We start from the raw sequence: 26,254 nt of genomic DNA, 5'->3' as shown, positions 1-26,254 counted from the left end.
GCTTGCACAATTGTCAGGGGAACTGGTAAAAGTGAGCAACTATATAACCAGAAATGTGCAATCTCTTTTTTTCATGGGTTGCACCTCCTCACCTTCCTGCCACTCTCTAAGCTGTGCAGTTTTAGAAGAAGAGTTTGGATTTATATCCCCCCTTTCTCTCCTGCAGGAGACTCAAAGGGGCTGACAATCTCCTTGCCCTTCCCCTCTCACAACAAACACCCTGTGAGGTGGGTGGGGCTGAGAGAGCTCCGAGAAGCTGTGACTAGCCCAAGGTCACCCAGCTGCCGTGTGTGGGAGTGCCCAGGCTAATCTGAATTCCCCAGATAAGCCTCCACAGCTCAGGCGGCAGAGCTGGGAATCAAACCCGGTTCCTCCAGATTAGATACATGAGCTCTTAACCTCCTACACCACTGCTGCTCTTTTTTAGTCAGAAATAGGTATGTGTGAACTGCTTCGGAGCCCCAGTAACTCACTCGCTGCCTGTTCCCTTTAATGCCAAGGACTGGACCTGGAATCTTCTGCATGCAGAGCTGATGCTCTTATCACGGAGCCACGTCCCCTTCTTAAGTGGACCTGCCTTTATCAAGTTAGAGCCAATGTTTTCAACCAAAAACATGACAAATGTCATATTCAACATCAAAATATATTGAAACTATGTATCTGGAGGTAAAATGCTGGGGGTGCCTGCTGGTGGCGGGTGAGGTGGCCTCGAGAGGTTTAGTACCCACTTGCACTGGCTTGGAGCTGTTTCTCAGATTAACAGCCTACCTCATAGGGTTGGTTCGAGGATAAAATTAGGAAAGAGTTGGTGGGGAGAGAGCCATGTATGTTTTGCGGGGGGGGGGTGTTGTGTGAGCTGGTGCAAAAAAATCATTGTTTGGGTGTAGTGTGGGAGGGTGGCTGCCCATATGGGGGGGCGCCAAGCTCAGGTTTTGTCCCTGGGCGCCAGTTTGCCTAGAAAAGCCTCTGTTCCCAGGTGCACATGCAGACCAACTTTTGCCCTCCCCAGGCCCTGGGGACAGCAGGAGCCGGCCTGCAGAGAGGTGGGGGTGTTTGGTCCAAGCCCCACCCATGAGCATGGGGGTGCCTGGAGGAGGTGTTGTCCCCAGGTGCCATTTCCCCTTGATACACTTTTGCTGAAAGCCCAGAGAACAGGAAAAGGTGATTAAAATGAGAACTGAAACTGGCACAATAAAGCATTGCACAGCCAATTTCTGGAGAAGATCAAGGACAAGGTGGACAAAGAACTAACTGTGGTTAACAACTGGAACTCTGACAAAGGAAACTGAATCCCTGATTTTAGCCACTCAAAAGCAGGCCATTAGGACAAATATGATCAAGGCCAGAATAAAAAACCCTCAGATGATGCAAAGTGCAGGCAGTTCAAGGAAGCTGACAAAACTGTAGGTCATGTCCTCAGTTGCTGCAAAAAGATCGCCCAGACTAAGTACAGAGGCACAACTCAGTCGCTAAGATGATCCACTGGAATTTTTGCAGGAATTATGACATTAGGACAGCTAAAAATTGGTGGGAACATTGTCCAGAGACAGTCATGGAAAATGAGAAGGTCAAGATCTTGTGGGACTGTCGAATCCAGACAGACAAAGTGTTGGAACATAATACCTATATACTCGACTTTTTCAGCACATTTTTTAAGCTGAAAAGGCCCCCCGGCTTATATTCGGGTCTTATACTCAAGTATATACGGTATTTATATACAACAGTATGTGCTATAGCTGAAGCTCTGTTTGTGTAACCCAGGGTCCATTAGGGGGAGCTAAAGAGCTCAGATTTTCCATATAAGGAAGAAAAGGCTCCATTTCCTCAGAATTCAGTTCCTCGGAGTTCAGTTGTTATGAACTATATTTGCATATTTCAGGTATGAGAATGCACAGCCTTTTTTTTCGCAGACAGGAGATCCACATGGATACAAAGCAACATGGGGCCGGTTTTGACTGATTGACTGAATAGAAGGCAATACAAAGCAGTGCTACATGTCGTATCCACGTGGATTCAACCACATGGAGGGGTGCGGAAACAGGGCTTTGCTTCATTCTGCGCATGGTCGTGCAGACGTAGATTCGCAAGGTTAAAAATAAAAAATCCCGCCCCGCCCCAACACAGCAGCCAATCAGAATATCTGTAACGACCCAGTAAAGTCCAGTTAAAAGCAACTGTATTAAGTTCTTTATTGAGCTGGCATTCTAAATCAGTAACAGACAATGCAGGAACTAACTCCCCCACACACAAGCAGCCGCTTTTACGGGCGTCAGAGAAGTTCCCACCAAGAGTAACAAAACAGTAAACAATTTAGTTTCTCACACAGAAAATCACCCAGACAGTTTCACACAGACAAGAAAGCATCAACTGATAACTATTCCAGGCACCTCGCCAAAACTTATAGCAGGAGCCACCTCAAGGTTGGAACGCAACCTTACAATAGCCCCTGAGCGGATCACGCATTCAATCTGCCTCAGTGGGGAATCCTTCATTGCTGCTGCGTTTCTGGGAACAAGGATTGTTTGTGGGGCAGAACCTGCAGTGGGGACGCTGAAACCGTGCTCAAAAGATCCCGGTTTTTCCCAAACCGGTTAGTATCTACATTCATTTTTCCGGTGGGGAATTGACCTATAAGGTGCTGGAACTGAGGATTCTTGTTCTCAGTTCCAGTATTTATTCTATTTTAAAAACAGACAGTCACAGACAGACAGCTTTTCCCCTCTGCCCCGGTCCCTGGTCTCCCATTGGTTCTGACAGAGCTACGTAGTTTCAGTCTGACATAGCTCCCCAGCTCAGTTTCCTACTCTAATGCAAAAAGGTGGGAACTGGTGATTGCTGGGAATTGCAGTCCTGACATACATTGAGTTTAACCCTGAAAAAGCTGTGCACAATATACAACTGTTGTTATATCTAATTTTAATTTTGGTTTGCTGCTTCTTGTTTGCAAATCAGTAGATTCTGTGTACATGTGAAAGAGAGATGCTTGTTTCTTGAGATAGTCACCAGAAAAAGTGAATTGAAATGGTCCAACTTAGCTAGTACTATAAAAATTATGTGCTGGTATCTAACTACAAATGTATCTGTGGTAGTGACACAGATGAGGACATTCTGCACTATAAGAACCAAATATATTAAAGGACTTTTTAACTATGTCAGTATACACGGGGTGTTTCTTGCATATGTTTTAATTTTATGATGCTGTGTATGAAGAGATTGTGAAGGCCTATGGCCAAGACAATAAACTTACTACTACTACTACTACTACTACTACTACTACTACTACTACTACTACTACTACTACTACTACTACTACTACAATAACAATTCAATATGTATCTAATTAAAAACACTGCATTTTTAGAAAGGGTAAATGTAAAAGATCAATTGAAATATGTCCATTTGTATATCATAAATGTTCCAAATTCAGATTTCTGACATTCAGGACTGGACAGAAGTTTCTCAGTCAAAGTGCTATGTCCAGGCTAATGGTTGGCTTCATTTTCCCAGGAGGCAGGAGGGTCAGCAAGGGAAAGATTTGATTCAGTAGATATGTAGTTGACAGGAACATCATCCAACCAGAATAACTAGCAGATCTTTTCACCAATCACGATCATTCTGGTTGTCTGGTTGTTGTCTGCAACACATCTAACAGTTCAGCGATTGTTGCATCACTGGGAGGATTTTCTGTCCATGACCATGACTTTTGTTGATGTAAACTATTTCATTCTCTGAGCCTGTACCTACCAAGTAGGGAAAGACATTTGCTTTTTATATGTAAGGCATATGTGGGATGAGAGGGGTTTTCTTGCCCCTCTAATAGGCAACAAGTCCACCTGTCTTTCGGGAGACAGAATCAAAGGCTTTGCTTGCATATGTTGATAGGCAAGAGAAAAAGAAGTTTTCACTCCCTCAGGAGTTCCTCCACTGTGTAAGGGTCTGGTACACCAGTCAATGACAAGACTCAGGAAAGGTTCGAGAGCTTTAATCAGAACTGTGTCAGCACAATGGCCAGGTAGCTGAATTGGAGATTCCAACTCCCTGGCCCCAGTATATACCTTAAGGTTACAGTTTGGTTCAACCCCTAAAGCCCCCGCCTTTTTCATTCCCCCAATATCAGCATGAGAAAGACAGTGAAAGACAGTACTACAGACTCATTGTTTTGGGAAAGGCGAGTTACTCCCTGGGAAAGAAAGATAAGAAGTACTTGGTGAGCTCTATTGGACTAGTTACATGTGAACAAAGGAAAGAGGCTCCCTGGTCTTGGGCTGGCAGAGGTGCCCAGCTGTTGCTGGTCTGGAGACGTGCCCTCTGGCAGGCCGATAATGGCACAGCCTGACACACTGCAGTAGCAAACATTCACATACTTGGGAGGCCTGAGAAGTCAGTTGCTAATGAAGAATCAGCCCACCTCTGTGCAGAACTGCGCCACTTGTGTATTTTTCCTCCTGGCCTTGTTCTTCCCCCACAGGCTTTCTGGAAGAGGCAGGACCATCATCTTCTCAATTCACCAGCCTCGTTATTCCATATTCAAGCTTTTTGATAGCCTGACTTTGCTGGCTTTGGGGAAGGTTCTCTACCACGGCCCAGCCAAGAATGCGCTGCAGTACTTTCGTTCAGTGGGTGAGTTTGCTCAGTTCTTACAAGAGGTTCTTACAGTTCTTACAAGCTGAGATGAGCCCCTTGCATTCTAGGTCTGCTTGAGACTTGCTGAAACACCAGACCAGAGGCGTATCTAGGCAAAATGGAGCCTGGGGCAGAAATCTGAGTTTTGCATGCCCCCCCCCAGCCAACTGCCCTTCCCCACCACAACCAAACAACGATTTTTTTGGACCAGGTCACTTCAAAGTCAACATCACATTAAAGAACATGCCCAATCTCACAAATCTGAACACAGTAATGGTCCTACAATCCGTGGACAGAGCAAGCCTGCTGGCGCTGGGGGGAGGGGCTGGGAGAGCTTGCTCAGCCAATGGATGCTGTGATCCATGGGCAGAGCAAGCTGGCAGGGGCTGGGGACTGGGACGGCTTGTTCTGCCCAAGGCTCCTCACTTGCCCTGGCAGGGGCGAGAAAGGCCCATCACTTGCCCTTGCAGGAGTGAGTGGCAATGGGCCTTTCCCAGCCCCAGATCACTCCAGGGCTCAGAAGGGCTCATCGCTCGCCCTCCCTGGTGAGGTAGCTAACCAGCTGAATCCCACCACTGGCCCAGTCCCACCCGCCTACTCCACTTACTTTGTCTGGCGACCAGACCTGGCAGAGCGAGCAGGAAGGAATCCCTCGGCTACACCCCAGGAAGAGGAGGGCCGTTGCTGGGTTCCAAGGCCCCACCACGCCCCTCCTCCTTCCCGGAAGCGTGGGCAGCAATTTTCCGCCCCCCACGTGACTTCCACAGGGGCTCCCGGGACATTTGTCCCTGGATGTCCCCATGGCATCTCCACCACTGCACCAGACTACCCTGAAGTGAATGCCTGTTACTACTAATCTGTATGGGTTTTATTTCTGATACTTGTTTTGGATATCTGCTTTTCACTGTGTAGTTCAGGTTTTGTCACTGACAAATATTGCTCCATATTCCATCAAAGTAGCCCTGACTACCCTGACCTAGTCAGAGTTTGGAAGCTAAGCATGGTGTGTATTTGAATGGGAGACCTCCAAGGGAATGCTGGGTTGTTACAGAAAGGCAGGGAAGGGCAACGTCCTCAGGTCCTTTGCCACCCAAAATATTGGTCTCAAAGGGGGTAAAACAGGGTTGTGGGTTGGCACCTGTATTATTTAACCTTTTTTGTACGATCTAGCCCCCATTTTGAATAACTCCAACCCTCATAGTCCTTATCTGAATGGTGTTCCTTTGTCCATCCTTCTTTATGCCGATGACGCAGTCTTGCTATCGAGAACAAGGTTAGGTCTCAAAAACTCCCTGATCAAATGTGAAGAGTATTGCCGAAATAACAGGTTGGTTATAAATCCTGTGAAATCTAAAATAATGGTCTTTTCCAACATCTTTAGACCCATGAGATGGTCCATCCAAGGGGCTGACATAGAGCAAGTCAAATTGTTCAAATACCTTGGGATAACATTTCACCATAAGTTAAGCTGGACCACTCATAGGAACAATACTGTTAAAGGTTGCAAGAATTTGTCCACTGCAGTTCTGAAATTTTTTAACATCCATGGTGGAAGGTTTATTCCAGCAGAACTGAAGGTGTTTAATGCCAAGATGGTCCAGTACCTATTGTACGGTATCCCTGTCTGGATCCAAGCTTGGCACAAGAACTTGGAGCATATCCAATCAAACTTCCTATATAAGATATTTGGCACCCCACATTGTGTCCCTTATAGTGTGCTCTGTCTGGAATCAGGGCAACATCTATTAGAAACTAGGGCATGGGCTGTAACATTTAAGTTTTGGCTGCGTCTATGCTTCTGCACAGATCCAAAAAGTTTATCTTTGCTAGAAATGAGGGAGCTTCAGCTTTTGAAGTGGTGGCTCCATATTGGAAAAAAAAAATCTTCTCCTTGGGTTTCTCATGGGAGTCTCTTCATATGCTTACCGCCACGGAAATTTACCATCATCTAAAGATCAGACTGTACGACCAGGAATACCAATCTCTCCTGAGTGCTGCGCAAAGCTCCTGTTCCCCTCTATACTTTGGGATCACAACCCTGAAATCTAGCCCTGCTGTATATTTAGAACAGCTTGTTAATTATAAGTGCAGATGGGTCATGATAAGAGCAAGATGCAACTCATTCCCCTCTGTCTATCTTCAAGGTCGTTTCCTTAACATCCCACAAAGTGAGCGTTGTTGTCGGTACTGTCCCAACGCTATAGACTCAATCCCTCATATCCTGCTTTACTGTTCGAGGTATAATGATATTAGAACCGATCTGGGAGCTTTACTACCTCTAGAATTTATGTTTCTCTCAGACAAACTAAAAATGTCTAAGCTACTGAGCAGCCCTAATGTAGAAATTTCGGAAGCAGTTGCTACATTTTTAATCCATGTTCTACATGATATATAACAATGATCCTGTTTTTGTATTTGGAATGTATGGTACTTCTGGTTTATGCCTAATAAAGTTTTTTGGATTGGATTGGATTGGATTGGCAACCCCCGCCCCGCCACGCCCATCTCTTGACTTGAAAGCCCCGTGAGGTGGTCCTTCATAGGTCACCATGAGCTGGCTGTGATTTGATGGCAGTGATTTGATTTTGAAACAAATATTTACTGATTCTATTGCCTCATATTTTTTAAAGGACCTCATATTGAACATTTAATGTTTTGTTCTAAATGAAGGCAATCATGAACAGTCTGAGAAGGTTTTGAAGTGAGCAAGTGTATTTTCTTCTCTCTCTTTCCCCTGCAAGGGTATGAGTGTGAACCTTTCAACAACCCAGCTGACTTTTTTCTTGATGTGATCAACGGTGACTCTACGGCTGTAGCAGTGGGGAAAGGTGGCCAGAAGTCTAAGGGATCAGATGTGAAGAGCCACAGTGGTGAGACCAAAGGATCACTCTTGCTCATAGTTGGAAGTGGGCATTTGTTCACTATGATGAGCAGAACTGGGAGTGGGCATTTAATCTTTCCAATGTTAAAGTGTCTGCTTTCAACCTTTAAAAAATACAGAATAAAAACGGTATTGTATGAAGAAGAATTAAGGCAAATTAGAAATGTCATTTTGAATAATATGATGCTGAGGCATCATGCTTGTTTGATTCTCATCTGTAAATTATATTTCTCTGTGTTGATATTTTGTCTTCTTTTTCAAAAAAATTTCAACGGTGTGCTTTTGGCCCTGAGAAATTAACATGAATGTCAGTGCACTGACCAAGTGCTTTTGCTTCAGAGTCTGATGGCACGGATCCTGTGGAGGAGGAGGAGGAGGAGGAGGAGGAGGAGGAGGAGGAGGAGGAGGGCATGGCAAAGACTGTGGTGGACTCGCTGCATGAGAAGTACATAGCTTCCAGCCAATACCAGGATTTGATGAAAGATCTACAGAGATTGGAAAGAGCCCATAGGATGACTCCAAAGAAGCCAAGGCTTAGGACTCAAGTGACATATGCCAATGGCTTCTTCACCCAGCTCTACTGGGTATCCCAGCGCTCTCTCAAAAACCTCATTCGGAATCCTCAGGCTTCTGTGGCACAGGTAAGAATGTCTGGGTTCTGCTGGGTCCATCTATCTCTTCCGTGTGTCTGGGACTGCAGGGCTCGAGGGGACCCAGCTTCTTGACCCAATTCTCACAGAGGGTGGCGGGCACAACCACAAAATGGCTGTCCAGGGAGTTGCCACACCCCAGCCAGCAGCAACACTCTCACCTGTACTGACTCCCATTTCCAGGTGCCACTGATATGGCCAGTAGGAGAAAATTAATCTAAAAAAGTGGCTACTTTTTTAAGTTCCGGGAAAACCTGAATGTGACACCAATCCTTTCTAGGAATCACTGGAAACTCCAAGTCTGGTCATTCCTAAAGAGGATTGACATCACTTCTGGGTGTATCCTCTGTCTTCGGGCGCAACTAAACTGGTCACATGGGGGTGCAAAATTGGCCCCCCATGTGACCAGATGCTTTTGTGAATGCCTCATCGTCTTCAGTCTCCCTTGGCCCCACCTACATCATGGGAGTGACAACATGGGCTGGGCCAAGAGAGCCCAAAGGTGTGGTGCCCTGGCGCCCCTCCCGGTCGGTTTCTGCCCTTCCCAGGCCCTGGGGAGGGCAGGAGCCAGCCTCGAGAGACAGGAAGGAGAAGGGGCCGGGCACTGCCTTTCTTGCCCTCTCCCCACTTCCCTCCCTGCAGCCTGGCTTCTGCCCTCCCCAGAGTCTGGGGAGAGCAGAAGCAACTGCCAGCCTCACTTGTATGCCCCGCCCCCGGCTCTGGGGAGGACTGCAGAAGCTGGACTGCAGGGAGAGGAGGAGGGGAGGAAGGAGGGGTGGGGTGGGCCCCGGGCCTTCTGCAGGGCATCTGGAAGCTGAGCTTTCAACTGGAATTTTTCAAAACTTTTATTTGTAAGCTTCTTTGAACCACGAGGAAAATGGGGTATACATTTTTAAGTAAGTAAACAAAACAGGCTAGCAGCAGTGCAGTCTGGGGAGGCAGCGATGGGTGCCAGCTGGGATCACCCCTTCCTACCTCCCACTCAGCAGCTGCTTCAGTCATCTGGCCCAGGAGGTCCAATCACTGAGGTCCAATCACCTGTTACAGTTTCCAGAAAGAACCCTTTGTGGTCTTGGCATGAGCTTTTCTCTCTGCCTTTTCACTCCCCCTCTGACTTCTCAGGGTGGCTTCTAAAAAAGTCCAGTAGAGCTCTGCAAAAGCAAATATATTTCCCCAAGTTAATACTTGTGATGATGATGAATGCAAGCCTGAGCACAGTTATTTAGAACAGGTATTGCCAACTTTTTTTTTGAGCTTGAGGGTACCTTTAAATCTCGGATACCGCATGGTGAGTGCAGTCACAAAATGGCTGCCATAGAGCCAGACATAAAATGGCTGCCAACGCTTACTTCAGTCACACCAGGAAGACCTTTCTGTTATGGTGGCAGCTGCAGTCAACACATCATTTTAACAAAGCTGCACAATTAAATTTCCAATGGTCAATCAGAAGCCTTGATCATAGGTTGCCGTCTACAGGTGATGTCGGGAGATCTCCTAGAATTACAACTGATCACCAGATTACAGAAATCATAGAGGTGGAATGGGCCATGGAAACCCTCTGCTCCCAGCTCAGTGCAGAATCAGCCTACAGCATCTCGGATGAGTGTTTGTCCAGCGGCTGCTTGAAGACTGCCAGACAGGGGGAGCGCACCAGCTCCCTAAGCAGTCAATTCCATTGCTGAACTATTCTTACTGTTAAAAAAATATTCCGAAAGTCCAGCGGGTAGAAGAAGAGTTTGAAGAGTTTGGATTTATATCCCGCCTTTCTCTCCTGCAGGAGACTCAAAGGGGCTGACAATCTCCTTGCCCTTCCCCCCTCACAACAAACACCCTGTGAGGTGAGTGGGGCTGAGAGAGCTCCGAAAAGCTGTGACTAGCCCAAGGTCACCCAGCTAGCGAGTGTGGGAGTGCACAGGCTAATCTGAATTCCCCAGATAAGTCTCCACAACTCAAGCGGGAGAGCGGGGAATCAAACCCGGTTCCTCCAGATCAGAGTGCACCTGCTCTTAGCCACTACGCCACTGCTGCTTCCTGCATGTAATTTGCACCTATTGTTAAAATGATCCTTGTAAACAACCAGTTGTTAAATTATTTGAATCCCACCACTGGATAGGTCATGTCTCCCCTCAACCTCCTCTTCTCCAGACTAAACATCATCCCCAGATCCCTCAGCCTTTCCTTGTAGGGTTTGACCTCCAGGCCCCTGATCCCCTTGGTCGCTCTCCTCTGCGCCCGCTCCCTTCTGTCCATATCCTATTGGAACTGAGGCCTCCGGGGCTGCACAAAACACTGCAGGTGAGGCCTGATCAGTGCAGGGTACAGCAGGATGATGACCTCTTGCAATCTGGATGTTAGGCCCATGTTGAGATACCCCCAGAGCTGCATTAGCCTTTTTGCTGCTGCATCACACTGGCTGTTCGTATCCCGCTTGCAGTCCACCCATTCCCCTACATCTTTTTCCCACATGCTGCTCCCCAGAAGTGTATCTCCCATCCAGTATGTATACTTGTATGTATATTTGTATGTGGAACTCTGCACTTGTCCTTGTTGAATTGAATTTTGTCCAGTGTGTTCAGATCTTGTTATATCTTATATGTCTTCTGATGTGTTTGCTGCTCTTCCCAATTTGGTGTCATCTCCACCCCTTCATCCAGATCATTTGTAAAAATATTGAAGAGTGCTGGGCCTAGAATCGAGCCCTGTAATCCTCTGCTGGAGACCTCCCTCCCTTCAGAGGAAATGCCACAGAGGACTCTTTGGGTGCAGGTCTCCAAACAGTTTCCCGATCCACCTAACTATCCTAGAGTCTAGTCTGCAATGCACCATTCAGAGCATCGTGGGGGACCCAGTCAAAAGCTTTACTGAAATCAAGGCCAACATCAGTGGCCTTCCCACAACCCACTAAGCTCATCACTCAGTCAAAGAAGAGGAGCCATACAGGCCATCTAGCGCAACCCTGTGCTCAAGGCAGAATCCGCCCACAGTATCCCAGACAAGTGTTTGTCCAGCCGCTGCTGAAGGACTGCAGTGAGGGGGAGTTCCCCACCTCCCCAGAGGCAGCCGATTCCACTGTTGCCCAGCTCTTGGGAACAAACCCACCTGCCATCTTCCTTGTCTGCATATTGACCCCTTTAAAATCTGCTCCAGTATCTATCCTATAGGTTAGACTAACTAACCTGGGTCATCTCTTCTTCTTTTTTAAAGCCAGGACAACATTAGCTCTCCTCCAGTCTGGTTGCACCTCTCCCATCCCCCAAGAAATCTGGAAGATGATAAACAAAGGCTCTGCAAGCTTTCTAGAAAGTTTTTTGAGCACTCTCAGGTGCACAACGTCTGGCCCTGGGGATTTGTACATGTCCTCTTATATATATAAGATAACTGCTCTGTCCATGTCATGGCTTGCCTATCACCTACATGAGCCTGTTCTCTTCTTCAGGGGAAAAACTGAAACAAAATAGGCACGGGGGTTTCTCCCGATCCTCTGTGAGTGTTTCCTTGGTCTTCCACTGCAAAAGAAATTCTAGGCCAAGGGTGTCAAACATGTGGCCAAATCCAGCCCCTTGAGAAGCTTGCAAGCCAGCTAAAACACACCCCTGCCACTCCTGATCTGGCCTAGCTAGCTTACTGCAGCCTCACAAATGCAGGCAGCCATCTCACCCCATTGCTGGCCAGCCAGCCCCGGCTCTCGACCGACCCAGCTCCCAGTCTGTCCTAGCAATCCACCCCACCCTGTGCCAATCTGGGCCAGCAGACCTGCTGTTGGCTCACCAGCTGAAGGGGTCCCCCCACTCCTAAAGCAGGCTCACCACAGAGGCAAGATCCTCCCCATTCCCCGTGCTGACCACCTCCCCCAGGGCCATTCTGGGCCCACTGTGGACTCAACAGCTGAGGCAGCCACACACATTCACACTGCTGATCTGCCCTGGCATGCCTGGCAGAGGCTTGCCAGCTGAGGCTGCTGCCACCAACCCCCAGCCTGGTCTGACAGAGGTCCATTCCGCACAGCCTAAATAAGACATCCTGGGGATGCTAAAAAAGACGTCCTGGGAAGGTGCTCCACACAGCCTTCTTCCCCAGAAATCCTCACAACACCTTATTTTAGCTCAAAGCATCTTTTTTGGGAAACGCTTCAGAGTGCACCTTTTCCCCCTAAGGAGACATTTTATTTTTCCCGGTGAACCATTTTGCTCTCTGGCAACCCCCCACCCCACCCCCGCTCAGCTCGCGCCAGACATTTTGTTGACAGCTGAAGGGATTCTCCCAGTCATCATTTACTGATGCTTGCTCTGCAGGTTCCGATCCGGGGCTCCTTTTCAGCCCAAAAAGTACCTAGTTGCAATTGGATTTTATTTATTTATTTATTTATTTATTTATTTATTTATTTATTTATTTATTTATTTATTTATTTATTTATTTATTTATTTATTTATTTATTCCACTTTTATACCGCCCTCCCCCAAAGGGCTCAGGGCGGTTTACATCACAATAAAAAGCGGATAACAAAATAAAATACTAAAATTCATATCAGTTAAAAGCAGCGCTCCTAATTCATGATAAGTTAAAACAGATGGCGTTCAGCCATTAACTCCTCAACTCCCCTGAGAGGGGAACAGCGGATCTTAGTTGTTAATGGGCACCTATTAGCAGCCGGCCTCCCCAAAGGCCCGGCGGAATAACTCAGTCTTACAGGCCCTGCAGAACTCATGTATGTCCCACAGGGCCCGGACAGTTGGAGGAAGAGCATTCCACCAGGCAGGGGCCAGGGCCGTAAAAGCCCTGGCCCTGGTGGAGGCCAGCCGCATCATAGAGGGGGCGGGGATCTCCAGTAAATTGGCCTCTGCCGAGCGCAGAGACCGACGTGGGACATATTTTGAACTAATTGTGCCGATGAGTTCTTTGGAGATCTTCTTCTGTCTTCTTCTTGATCTCTTCCAGGTTCTGGTGACCTTCATCCTGGCACTCATTGTGGGGGCCATTTTCTTTGGTGCAAAGCTTGATCAGAGCGGCATTCAAAATCGGTAAACTCTCAACCCTTCATTGAAGTAACTTGCTTCCACTTCTGAGAAACACAAACCAGGCAGGACCCATAAATCCACTGACTGGGAGGGGGAGGCACTGAATCAGCCATGTTCAAAGATGTGCTCTTCGATACAGTATATTCATGATTAACAAGTGCATCCAAAACAGGGTTACGCCCTTCGAAGGCCATTCACTTCAATGAAATAAAGGGGTGTAGAATGACTAGGGTTACCAAGTCTGAGCTGGGATATTTGTTGAGATTTGTGAGTGGAGGAGGAGGTTTAGGGAGGCATGAGACCTCAGCAGAGGGACTAATGACATAGAAGGGACCCTCAAAAGCAGCCATTTTCTCCCAAAGAACGTACCTCTGTAGTTTGGAGATCAGCGGGCATTCCAGGAAGTTGGCAACACCAAGGATGGCTCTGTTTATCGCCTAAAGGGTGTTGGTTGGGAATCCTTTGTACGGGCCACAGATGAAGAAGAGATAAAGCTTTTAAGAGTATTCAAAGCACTTCGTGTACAATCCTCTCAGGCTGGTCAGAATTAGAACCCCCTATGAAATCCCTTTCGTTTTGTGAGCCAGTGTGCTGTACCAGATATAGGGCCAGACGGGGGTCTGAGAGAGCCAGGTTTGAATCCCCACTCTGCCGTGGAAACTAGCTGGGTGACTTTGGGCCAGTTTTACTTGTGGGGTGTGGTTAGGGGGTTAAGAACATAAGAACATAAGAACTAGCCTTAGCAAGACTGCACAGGCACTTTACAAGCGTAGTTATATTAACTTTTTAATCTTTTGACATCATCAAATGTATTTTATCTACTACTTGCTTTTTCGCGAGTTGACCTTTTAGTAAACAGTCACCGACTGTGTATAAGTGCACTTCTCAGTTTGTATTATTATGTGCTGGTCTTTGACTGCAATAAAGAATTTGATTGATTAAGAACTAGCCTGCTGGATCAGACCAGAGCCCATCTAGTCCAGCACTCTGCTACTCGCAGTGGCCCACCAGGTGCCTTTGGGAGCTCACAGGCAGGAGGTGAAAGCAATGGCCTTAAGAACATAAGAAGGAGCCTGCTGGATCAGACCAGAGTTCATCTAGTCCAGCACTCTGCTACTCGCAGTGGCCCATCAGGTGCCTTTGGGAACTCACACAGGCAGGAGGTGAAAGCAGTGGCCTTCTGCGGCTGCTGCTGCTCCTGAGCACCTGGTCTGCTAAGGCATTTGCAACCTCAGATCAAGGAGGATCAAGATTGGTAGCCATAGATCGACTTCTCCTCCATAAATCTCGTCCAAGCCCTTTTTAAAGCCATCCAGGTTAGTGGCCATCACCACCTCCTGTGGCAGCATATTCCAAACACCAATCACACGCTTGTGTGAAGAAATGTTTCCTTCTATTAGTCCTAACTCTTCCCCCCCAGCATTTTCAATGGATGCCCCCCTGGTTCTCGTATGGTGAGAAAGAGAGAAACATTTCTCTCTGTCAACCTTTCCTACCCCATGCATAATTTTCTAGACTTCAATCATATCCCCCCTCAGACGCCTCCTCTCTCCAAACTAAAGAGTTCCAAAAGCTGCAGCCCCACCTCATAAGGAAGGTGCTCCAATCCTTCAATCATCCCTGCTTGCCCTTCTCTGCACTTCTTTTTTTTTTCTATCTCTTTCTCATATCCTTTTTGAGATGTGGCAACCAGAACTGAACTCCAGTACTCCAAGTGCGTGCCTGCATCATACTGTTTTATATAATAGGTATATGACAATCTTTGCAGTTTTATTCTCAGTTCTTTTCCCTGTTAATTATCCTCAGCATAGAGTTTGCTCTTTTTTCACAGCTGCCATGTACATTGAGTAGACATTCCCATGGAACTATCAACTAAGACGCCCAAATCCCTTTCCTGGTCTGTGACTGATAGCACCTGACCCCTGTGGAAGTGTGTATGTGAAGTTTGGATTTTTTTGCCCCTATGTGCATCACTTTACATTTTCCTACACTGCATTTGCCATTTCTTAGCCCACTCACCTAATTTATCAAGGTCCTATTGGAGCTCTTTTCAAGAATCCCTTTGTGGTTCTCACCTTGTCACTACATAATTTGGTATCATCTGCAAACTTCTGCATACCACACTACCCACCCCTCTACTTCCAGGTCATTTATGAATTGCTAAAGAGCACTGGTCCCAATACGGATCCTTGGGGGACACCACTCCTTACATCTCTCCATTGTGAGAACTTCCCATTTATACCCACCCTTTGCTTCCTGTTCCTCAACCAGTTTTCAATCCATAGGAGGACTTCCCCTCTTATTCCTTCATTGCTGAGTTTTCTCAACAGTCTCTGGTGAGGAACTTTGTCAAAAGCCTTTTGGAAATCCAAGTAGACAATGTCCACTGGTTCCCCCTTATCCACATGTCTGTTTTACACCCTCAAAGAACTCTAGTAAGTTTTGTAAGACAGGACCTGTTTCTACAAAAGCCATGCTGGACTCTTCCTCAGCAGGTCTTGCTTTTCTACATGTTTAATAATTTTTATCTTTTAATGATAGATTCTACAGAATTTACTAGGAACAGATGTCAAACTGACTGGCCTGTAATTTCCTGAGTCCCCCTTAGACCCTTTCTTAAAGATTGGTGTGACATTGGCCATCTTCCAGTCTTCAGGGATGGAGGCAGATTTCAGGGATAAGTTTCATATTAATGTGAGAAGATCAGCAATTTCATGCTTGAGCTCTTTAAGAACCCTTGGATGAATGCAATCTGGGCCAGGGGATTTGGTAGCATTTAGTTTATCAATGGCTGCCAGAACTTCATCCTTGTCTACCACTATCTTCGCTAGTTCCTCGGATTCACCTCCTAAGAAGCTTGGTTCAGGTGCAGGAATGTTCCTCACCTCCTCTTTGGGTGGAAGAGCAGATGCAAAGAATTCATTCAGCTTCTCTGCAATCTCCCCTGTCATCTTTTAGCACACCTTTTGTTCCTCTTCATCATCTAACGGGCCTAATAAGCTTCCCTAGCTGGCATCCTGCTTTTTGATGTACTTTAAGAACTGTTTGTTGTTGGTCTTGATGTTCTGCAGCCATGTGTTCCTCATAATCCTTTTTTGCCTCCCTTACAGTTAACTTGCTTCTCTCAGGCTTTGCCACCATTTGTGTTCTCTCTGGTATTCTTCATCAGCTAAGTTGGACTTCCATTGTAGTAAAAGACATCTTTTTTTCCCTAATAATTTCCTTTCTCAAACCTCCCTTGTTAACCAGTGGTGGCTTTCTTTTGGACTGGGCGCTGCCTTCTCTAACCTGCTAAGTGGAACACATTCCAGCTGAGCTTTTAAGACTGTGTTTCTTTTAAATAACCTCCAAGCACCTTGGACAGTTTTGACTCTCTTGATTTTCCCTTTCAGCTTCCCATGAGCACTATCCCACTCATCTTTGAGAAATTTCCCTTTCTTAGGCAAATGTAACTTTACAATTAGTAGTTGTCACTTGTTCGCATGCTGAGATATTCTGAATCTGACAGCATTGTGGTCGCTGTTCCCTATCAGCTCAACAACAACACTGACTCTCCTCACACCAGGTCAGTCCTGGGTCCCACGTAGGAATTCTAGATCTAGGGATCACATCTCCCCTGGTTGGTTCTACAACCATCTGCTCTAAGTTAATAGCCATTTAGCATATCCAGGAATGTTCTCTCCTTTACTCATGACCTGAACATGCATTTTTCCCTAGCTTTTATGGGGATAGTTAAAATTGTCCCTACTACCACTACATTTTTGCTTTGCCAGGCCTCTCTAATTTCTTTTTCCATCCTTGAATCCCTTTGTGCACTTTGGTCAGGGATTCCATAAAATATTCCTAATGTTAAACTATGCTTCACCCCTGGTATTGATATCCACAGTGTTTCTGTAGAGGAATCAGCTCCCCCTGCATTTCAGCTCTGAGTTTTATGTGACATTATTCGAGCAAGCCTTTGATGTAGAGGGTTCACGCCCAATTCCTGTCCTATCCTTCCTGTAGAGCCTGTAAGGATAGGACAGGGCATATTGGGGGTGGGGTGGCCCTCTACATCAAAGAGAGCATAGTGTCAGTGTCCTGAAGATTTGGAGATGGAGCCCAAGGAGGATAGGGACCACAATGGGGCCTTCTAGTCCTCCCTCAAATGATCCATTTTCTCAAGGGGAAGTGATCTTTGTAGTCTGAAGATGATCTGTAAATCCAGGGGATCCTCAGGTCCCACCTGGAGATGCTGCAATGCCTACCATGAACTGTTACAACAGACCCGTCCACCTGAGCCCTGAGCGTGTGCGCACAGCCACTTGCAAGTAGGCAAGATCACCTCTGCTTCGCAAGGCAGACTGGGGTCCATTCCCCAAGTAACTGGTGTCGCTCTCTTTGCAGGGCCAAACTGTAATCAGCAACACAAGAATTGTCTTGCCGAAGGAGGGGCAAAGTGGGCCCACCTTGACAGTTGCCAATAGGGATACCCTTACAAAAGCCCGCATGGTGCCTAGGGTTGCCAACCCCCACATGGGACCTTGAGAGCTCCCCGAATTACAACTTATCTCTAGAGAGACAGAGATCAGTTCCAGTGGAGAAAACAACTATTTTGGAAGGTGATCGTCATGGCGTTATGCCCCTTGAGAGGCCCTCCCTGGGTTTCCCCCCATTCTCCAGAAATTCCCCAGCCTAGAGTGGGCAGCCTGATTCATAACGCTTGGGCTGCACCAGGGTCGGGGGGGGGGGGGTTCAGAAGTAGTCTTTGGTGCCTGTGGCTTTCTAGGCTGTGCTGCTTGCTTCCTGGGATTCCACACCCTTGAGTGTGTTTTTTAAAAGACGGCTGTGAGGAAGGAATTAGACTCAAAGGAGGAGGCTCCACCACACTCCTAGGTCGTGCCTTCCATGGGCTGTTGGACAGTGGTCTGCTCTACCTCAGAGTGTGGTGGATTCTTCTCCTTTGGAGGTTTTTAAAGAGAGGCTGGATGGTGTGTTCCTGCGTGGCACTGGGGGGTTGGACTGGATGGCCCTCGAGGTCTCTTCCAAGTGTATGATTCTGTGATTCCAATAAATTTCTTTCTTTTCTAATAAAACCTTTTTGGCATAGCTCTCTCAAACTGTGTAGGCAATTTCTGCAGAATGTTTCAGTTTCCAGGAAATGCTGTTTCCTTGGGCTCTATGGTGACCTTTATTTTCGGGGAGTCTGATCACGTTCCCCAACCAACAGGGGCGGCTCCTCGGCTGTTTTTCACTGTCCTCCTTCCATCAAGTTCTCCCTGCAAAAAAAGCAAAATCTGTAGAGCGTTCTAACTTTAAGGAAGTATGCAAAGAACACATATTTACTTTCACTTGAAAGGGATGTATATATCCGCCTATCATATAAAGTGGTGACAACTGACTTCCAGCCAATCACAGGCTCATTTTGTGCCCTTGGACTATTCAATAACGAGATCTCATATTCAAATGATTTGTTTTATTTTGAAACAGCATCAGGGAACGGCATTGAGACTTCTATTAAGATGGAACTGAAGTTGGGCACTAGAGCATCCTCCATTATAATACCCCCTCCACGTCACCCCCCCCCACCCCCCCACCCCCCTCAGCACCAGCTCCCACAGCGGGAATGGTGCCCCCTCAGTCTCACAAGGAGGAGACCACGCAGTCTTCCCAGAGGTTAAAATAGCCGACACAAAAGCCAGCAGGTGTCGGATGAGCAGGTGAGGCCTTGCCTGGACCCTGAAAGAGAGACGCAGGCAGCAGGCTGAGGAAGGCCGGGGGCAGCCACTAGAGGGAGGACCCCCGTCCCGTCCCGTCTGGGAGGCCAGAACTAGGCAGCTCATGATGGCAGCACACAGGCCTCGGGGGCAGGGAGGACACACAACAGCAGGATGCGGCAGTTGCTCACTCTCTTGTGTGCTCCCCCTTCTCCCGCACTACTGAACAATTGCAGTCACTGGACCACGTGCAGCTGCCTGGGAGCAGCAGGCACACACAACGGCCACCCCTCGGGGAGGGTCACAATTGCTGGTGGCCGCAACTGCACTGTTCACTGTTGCATGGCAATAAAGGCAATGGGGGAAGAGGAGGGGGAGCTGGTGAGATGGGGCCAGTGGGGGGAGGAGAGCTTGGGGGGCTGCCCCCCTCATGCCAATGCAGGCATCCAGGTAGAGGAGGAAGATGAAGAGGAGAATCTTGGGTCAAGGGAGGAGGAGGAGACGGCTCCCTTGAGGGGGCGCCAACCCACCAACAGTTTTCTAGAGCCTATTATGTCTGTCCATACAGCAGGCTTTACTACAACTAGTTCTTACATATTTTATTGTGAGCACAATGACATTTGGGGATGTTTTGGCACAGAATATGAACGGATCTGTTTCCAAAGGAACTCTTGATGGCCTTTTGGTTACCTCTTTCAGGGTTGGATCCTTGTTCTTTGTAACCACAAACCAGTGCTTCTCCAGTGTGTCTTCCATTGAGTTGTTCATCAGGGACAAGAAATTGTTTATGTAAGTATCAACCCTCCTCACAAGAAAAGGGGGGGTGGATGGAGGCAAGGGCATTTGGAGTTTGAGGCAGGCACTGCCTTAACAGCTGGCACCGATATCATGATATCTTCTTACCTTGAAAAGCCTCTTTTCCCTTCCTTGCACCTGACGTGGCAAATGGGCCCACCTGATTTCTCACTGAGCTGTCTTCTCAGAGGTGCAGAAACTTTTTTGTGGGCCCCTTTGGAGTTCTGACACAGGATGGTGGGCATAACCACAATTTTCTTAAAGAGGAAGCAACTTCCATTCAATATAGTATTTGGTTTCCCTGATATCAGTTCATATCATAGGTTTCCAAAAAAGAAATTTGGCCCATTTGAGGGGTGGGGTCGGGGAGGGGGTAGAATGCCACAGAGTCCACCTTCCGAAGCAGCTGTTTTCTCCAGGTGAACTGACCGGTCACATGGAGATTGGTTGCAAGAGGAGATCTCCAGCCGCCACTTTTATAAGCACTGGTTGGCAACTCTAAGTGCCCCCATCCTACCCTACAAAAAAGCATTATTCCAAGAAGGAATTTTCATGACCCACAAAGGAAGATAATAAAATTCAAATCAGTAACAAATTCAATTGCATATTTATTCAATACGCTGTCAATTTTTATTTCAATTTATTCAACCAAATTGATTAACTTGATGCAGCTTTTCAGTCTGATAGTCATTTGGCAAGAATCTTAGATACCACCATTTCACTATTCAGGAAATTCTTAATGTGAGGGATGAGCTTGATGAAGTGGTGCCAGTTTACCAATGTTTGGTCTAAAATCACTGAGCAGGAATCTTAAATCACCACATTTGGTAATCTGGAATCAATATATAACTACCTACCAAACATGCACAAACCTTCACCTACCACATATGTACAGTAACTAATTTATAAGAAAATTAATATTATTACCAATAATTGTGACTCAAGATAATTCAGAATCATACAAACAAACAAAAGTGACCAAAGGAAATAACTTTGAAAGCAATAACAGCCGTAAAGCTTTAAAGACAAAGTGCGGAAGGTGTTTCGCTCTAGGCTCTAGCCTAGTCAGCAAATGATCAGCACAGCCAAAGGGACTCCAGTACCCAATAGGTAATTCCTACCATCCCCCAGGAGCAGTACTGCCCACTTTGGGAACCACTGGTTTATATCATCAGGCAAACTTTATATCCTCAGGCACAACTTGTGCTAATTGCTGGAATCTCTTGTCGCAGTGAGGCTATCCATCCTGGGCTCCCTTGGAAGCTTCTGGTCTGGTGCCCCGTTCTGAGTGGAATGCATCGGGGCCTTCTTCTGCTAGAGTGGATCCCATTCCTCCTGCAATTTCTGCAGCTACAGAATTTCTGCAGCTACAGAATTGATCACAACAATACCAATTTGATCCATTTTCACTTGTGAAATTAACGTTGTGGACCAAGAAATCGGGAAGAAATCTTTTTTTATGGTAGGCTCAGACCAACAGGGGAACTTTTTACATTGGACCAGTTGATAGATTTTGATGGTGTTCTTCGGTCATTTACTCAGCTGAGGTCTAGATATGAATGTCAACTTCTGTCAAATGGCAGTATTTACAATGGCAACATCTGTTGGTATCGAAGTAGGACCCTCAGTGTCTCAGTGTCCCCTTCCCTCCTGCAGACACTTAATCAAAGCAGAAAACAAAATCTACAATATTTGTTCATAAATATTTGACATCCATTAATATATATGCTATGCAGAATCTCAGGAAATAATGAAATAAGGAACTAGGTTGCCCTATTTTGCCAGAGCAATGGGATGTAGCCTTAAATTTTATGCCTCTGGGGGTCCCAAGTTGCAACTTATTCAGCAAAAAATCGTGTTTCGGATATATTGGACCCCACAGCAAATCTTTAGCAAAGGAATGAGTGAAGTGCCGGTTCATGTTATAACTCACAGGAGGCATCTCTTCAACAGGTGCTTTTGGTAGGTCCAGTCCTTTGGTTTTCTGCGAAGAAGCTATTACCAGTGACAAAGTGAGACAGAATTGCACCCGGGGCACAACCTGCCTGCATGCCTCCACCCCATCCCACCCACGCCCCGCCCCCACCAGGGAGGTCCATGGGCGGACACCAGTGGCATGTCCCTGGGGTGCAGCACCCCCTCCCCCATTGCAGCTTTGCCACTGGTTACTACTCATACTAATTTTGTGTTTCGCTATTCATTAAATGTTGAGAGTGTTGATGTGCTTCTAAACTATCTGCCAACCTCCTGGGGGCAAGCGGGGGACCCCTCTGCTTGCTGTCTTTTCCCAACCTGTAATGACTCCGGGGAGCTGCTGTTTGTCCCACTGAGGATTCCTCACGTATTGATGGCTGTGCATGGTTTCCCCAGTGGGGCAAATCGTGTCTCGTTGAGGCCATTTCAGATAGGGGAAAGAGCATAGAGAGGAAGGCCCTCTGTTCATGCAATGTGGCTCCAATTCAAATCATGCTGGCTCCCCTCCCCTAATGTACCTAAGAAGTGGACTTCTCAGCACGGGACACCAACCAGACACCTCCAGATCGGTCCCTGTGTCTGCATCAGGTGGTCTTTGTAATGTGTGCCTTGCCCCAGACCACCAGTGGATGAAATAAGATGTGAACTTTGGGATCCAGCAGAATGGAATCACCTCTTACAAAAATGTCCGGGGGGGAGGTTCATTGCCTCTTGACGTGTGACCCTTTTCAGCATGTGAGTCACGCCCTGTTCTATCCCAACAGCCACCAGTATACCAGTGGGTATTATCGAGTGTCAGCCTATTTCCTTGCTCTGATGTTCGGAGACCTGCTCCCAATGAGGACCATCCCAGCCGTTGTCTTTTCATGCATCAGCTACTGGATGATTGGTAACGAAGCAGCTGTTCTCTCTGTTCTGTGTAGGCAAGATGGTGGCGGGAAGAGGCAGGCGGCAGCTGCCCTTCACATCCAGCTGGGGTGGCCAATTTCTGAGTGGGGCCCATAGATCAGTTTCTCAGAATTACAACTGATCTCCAGATGACAGAGATCTGTTCCCGTAGAGGAAATGCCTGCCGGAGGGGGGGGGGGGCAGACTCCACGGCTTCCCCAAACCCTGCCTCTTCCAGGCCCCACTTGCCAGAATGTCCAGGAATTTCCCCATTTGGAGTTGGCAGCTCTGCTTCCAACTCTTCTCACTGCTCCAAAGGGACCACCGGGATGTGGACAGAAAGGCTGCTCTTTTTATGAACCTGAAAAATGCCCCAGAGTTGCAGAAAAATCTGTAATCTGGGGGGTGGGTATCGTGGGTTTAGAAAAAACTCCAAATGATAGAAATACTGCCTGTAACTTTCAGGACTTAGTAGTTAAAAAGGTTGCTGCCAGTCATACTCTTTTCTGGGTCAGCATCTCACCACCACAATCCCAAGGAAATGGCTGAACTGTGGATTCAAATTGTTATTAGGATGTTTTTACTGTTATTTATTATTATCTGATTTGGATGTACACTGCCCTGAGCCCTTCGGGGGAGGGCGGTCTAAAAATGGAATTAATTAAATCTATCTATCTATCTATCTATCTATCTATCTATCTATCTATCTATCTATCTATCTATCTATCTATCTTTTGGGTCTGGAGAGTTTCACAATCCCTATTATAGATTTCAACCTGAAAATTTAATTAAATGGATGGGCAGTAGATCCAGGAAAAGCAAGAGAAAGGTCTTCTCCACAGAATACATAATTCAATGCATGAACACACCGCCACAGTATCTAGTGATGGATTTTAATAGTTGTAGACAAATTCATAACATGGCGGGTCCATCAATGTCTGTTACCCGGAACAGCTCTACAGAATCTACGAATTCATCTCTGCAAATATGAGTCTCGGGACACAGAATAAAGGAGATGGCCTCCTTTGTTTTGGCACCAAAACTGAGGAATTCCCTCCCCAGTCTGTCCTCTTCTATTATCTTCTGCCATCAAATGCAGATGCTTTTGTTGTTGGTTCTGTATCTTGTACAAAACCTGAATTTACAATTGCTCAAAGGTGCAGCAAAGCCCATCTGGTCTGTGCCCTGTGCTAAGAACAAAGTTACACAGATCTTTTTTATTTGTTCAAACTAATATGCTTACTTTGATATATCAAATCCATTTCTGGATAAGACATAGATTCCTAATCTAGTCTAACTAACCAGGATGGAGGGCGATATAGGTCTTTGTGGCAGCAAGATGGGGAAGTGTGCATGCACGTGGAGGTGTGAGAGGGAGGGAGGGAGGGAGGGCCACTTTTGGTGTTGCTCTGCTTCAGGAGTAGCTTGATCATTGCCTTGGATTTAGCAAGGAAGACACAGTTAGTTCCAAACCCACATTCAGCTAGATTAGGCCTTTGGTTAAATATTTTCTTTGCATCTCCTTAATTGCCTGATAATGGGCATGCCCCAAATGTCTATGCCACACATGGATACATTTCTTTGGGGTACAGTCTTGTAAGATTTGTGTCGTCCTTTGACATTTCCTGACATGGTTCAATCAAATCTATTTCCTCTGGTATTGGCTGGGTTGCTCCTTCAGCCTCTTCTACATAGTTAAAGTCCTTTGTGTCCGGTAGCCACCATGTGAAACAGTACAATGACCATTTTTAACTTTCAATTCCAGGCCATCCACATCCAGTTTAGACAAAGAATCAGACTGCTGGTAAATTCTGGAATATTCACAGAGGTGGAGCGAGGGGAAACTGTGCCCGGGACGCACGCGCCCCCTGTGCCCCTGCTGCGGTGCCCCCAGCCCTGCCTCAGAACGCCCTGGACTGCCCCCACCATGCCCCCGCCATGGTCCAGCCACGCCTCCACCCCCCCCACCCAGGGCATTGTGCCCCTCGCCCCATTGGTGCTATGCCACTGAATATACTGTATATCCTTCAATTTAAAAATCACATAAATTGCCATTTGGTAATTTGTAATGAATAATTCCACTTCCCTTTTGTATTGCAACAATGCCTCAGATAACAGTTTCTTTGGGAGTATCCTTCAGCTCAATAAAGAACTTCCTTTTTGTTGCAAACATTGCAGAAGTTCCTGAATCCAAAGTAAAATAACAGGTATCATGTACATCACTACTTGCCAAGTAATTATAGCAAGGCTGCTCATTTCTTTCGAAATTGGCTTGATGAATTTGCCTTTCCAAAATGCTCCCCTTCCGACTGTCTTTTGTCTTTTGGTCTGAGCTTGCTGTCTTGTTTGGAAGGGTGTGTTGCCGCCTGGTGGCCGAGTTCCTGGCAGAGGAAGCATGCCGAGGTCACTTTCTGCAAAAGGGGCTTCGTTAGGTTCAAAGAGGCCCCTTAATTGTGACACCTTAATTGCGGCTCTCTTAATGGCATTGCCGTGGCCGTGGAATTCTGCCTTTGGTTCTGGACTCGAGCTTTCAGAGAGAGGAACGGCCACTTTGCCATTTTTGGCGTATCAGCAGAGTTGATCAGCAGAGCAAACTCAGAGACAGAGTTTGCCATTTCAGCTAAAGATGTTCTTCTCTCTGCTTCAAATAAGACCTTTGCAGTTGCTTTTTTAAGTTCAGGTGACCTGCCTTTCTAAGTCACCAGTCATGACTGCATAAATAGGTGGCAAACATAAGAGCGGAGTACACAAGCTTAGCCTGCTTGCTCTGCGTGGCTCCAGGATCATTCATCTGGGCAAATAAGCCAGTTAGTTGGCTTACATGAGCCCTAAAGCGGTTGCCATAACAGAATTTCAAACTGGCTAAGCACTGGCACATGGCATGGGTCACATGGTGAGATGATTCTAGTACAGAATACATCCTTGGCTGTTTTGGCATCTTTGATAGAAGACAGGATTGTGCTACTCCCTCTGGAGGCAATAACGGTCTTTGCTTCCTTGTCCCATTTGACCCACTCAGCCACTAGAGCCTGGTCTTGGGGTGGATCCTGGGTAAGCCCAGCGTCCAGTCCCTCCACAACGAAGGCCAGTTTGAACCTAGTTCATCAAGATTCCCACCCATCTTCCATCGCTGGTCAGAAAACTGGCCACGGCTCATCTGTCTGATTCGGCTCCAGGCTCCAATACAATAAGCACATTCTCTTCAGGTTCAGTTCACTCCCTTTCAGGTTCAGTTCACCCTCCCTGTGAGGGAAACTGAAGGACAGCAAACTTTCTCTCTGGGAGATTGTAGGTCAACTATGCACAAGGTGTCTGCTGCAGATATTCACTGTGGATGAAGGTCCATTGCAGCAAGATTTCTTGTATGGACCTGTTTCCTCAAGCCCTGCTTTCAATTTCCATTCTTCTCATGGCAAGCAAGACTACTTCAAGTACGATTGTAAATTGCTTTGCTGCCAGAGCAGGCAGGTTTGCCAGTGAGCACATTTTTGCCCCAGACATCTTCCCTCCACCCACAGCCAGCATATCTAGCTCTACCCTTCCCACACCCTCACACTTAGGGTGTGGCTATCCTCACCTATCCTCACCTATCTTGGCTATCCTCACCTCCCCCCACCCCTGCTTTCACACTGCCAGCTCCTTCAAGTCAAAGAAAAGAAGCTCACTCACACAGGTTTAGCCAAAAATATACTGACCTCTACATTCTCATATTGATATATCTGTCAGGACTAT

The 26,254-nt window shown here is 46.8% G+C and overlaps 1 protein-coding gene across 1 annotated transcript in view; it reads left to right on the top strand.

The window, feature by feature from the left end:
• The window catches only part of LOC125438171 (broad substrate specificity ATP-binding cassette transporter ABCG2-like), an 89,296-nt gene that overhangs the window by 52,723 nt on the left and 10,319 nt on the right, over nt 1-26,254 (top strand). The window contains exons 7-13 of the mRNA XM_048506410.1: nt 4,469-4,620; nt 7,365-7,493; nt 7,844-7,863; nt 7,897-8,145; nt 13,090-13,172; nt 19,565-19,654; nt 22,399-22,523. Coding sequence (XP_048362367.1) covers nt 4,469-4,620; nt 7,365-7,493; nt 7,844-7,863; nt 7,897-8,145; nt 13,090-13,172; nt 19,565-19,654; nt 22,399-22,523 — 848 coding nt within the window. The remainder of the gene's footprint in view (nt 1-4,468; nt 4,621-7,364; nt 7,494-7,843; nt 7,864-7,896; nt 8,146-13,089; nt 13,173-19,564; nt 19,655-22,398; nt 22,524-26,254) is intronic.

The sequence above is a fragment of the Sphaerodactylus townsendi genome, linkage group LG08, assembly GCF_021028975.2.
Source record: "Sphaerodactylus townsendi isolate TG3544 linkage group LG08, MPM_Stown_v2.3, whole genome shotgun sequence".
NCBI lineage: Eukaryota > Metazoa > Chordata > Lepidosauria > Squamata > Sphaerodactylidae > Sphaerodactylus > Sphaerodactylus townsendi.
Note: the sequence above shows the minus strand (reverse complement) of the source record. Positions and strands in the feature narration are given on the sequence as shown.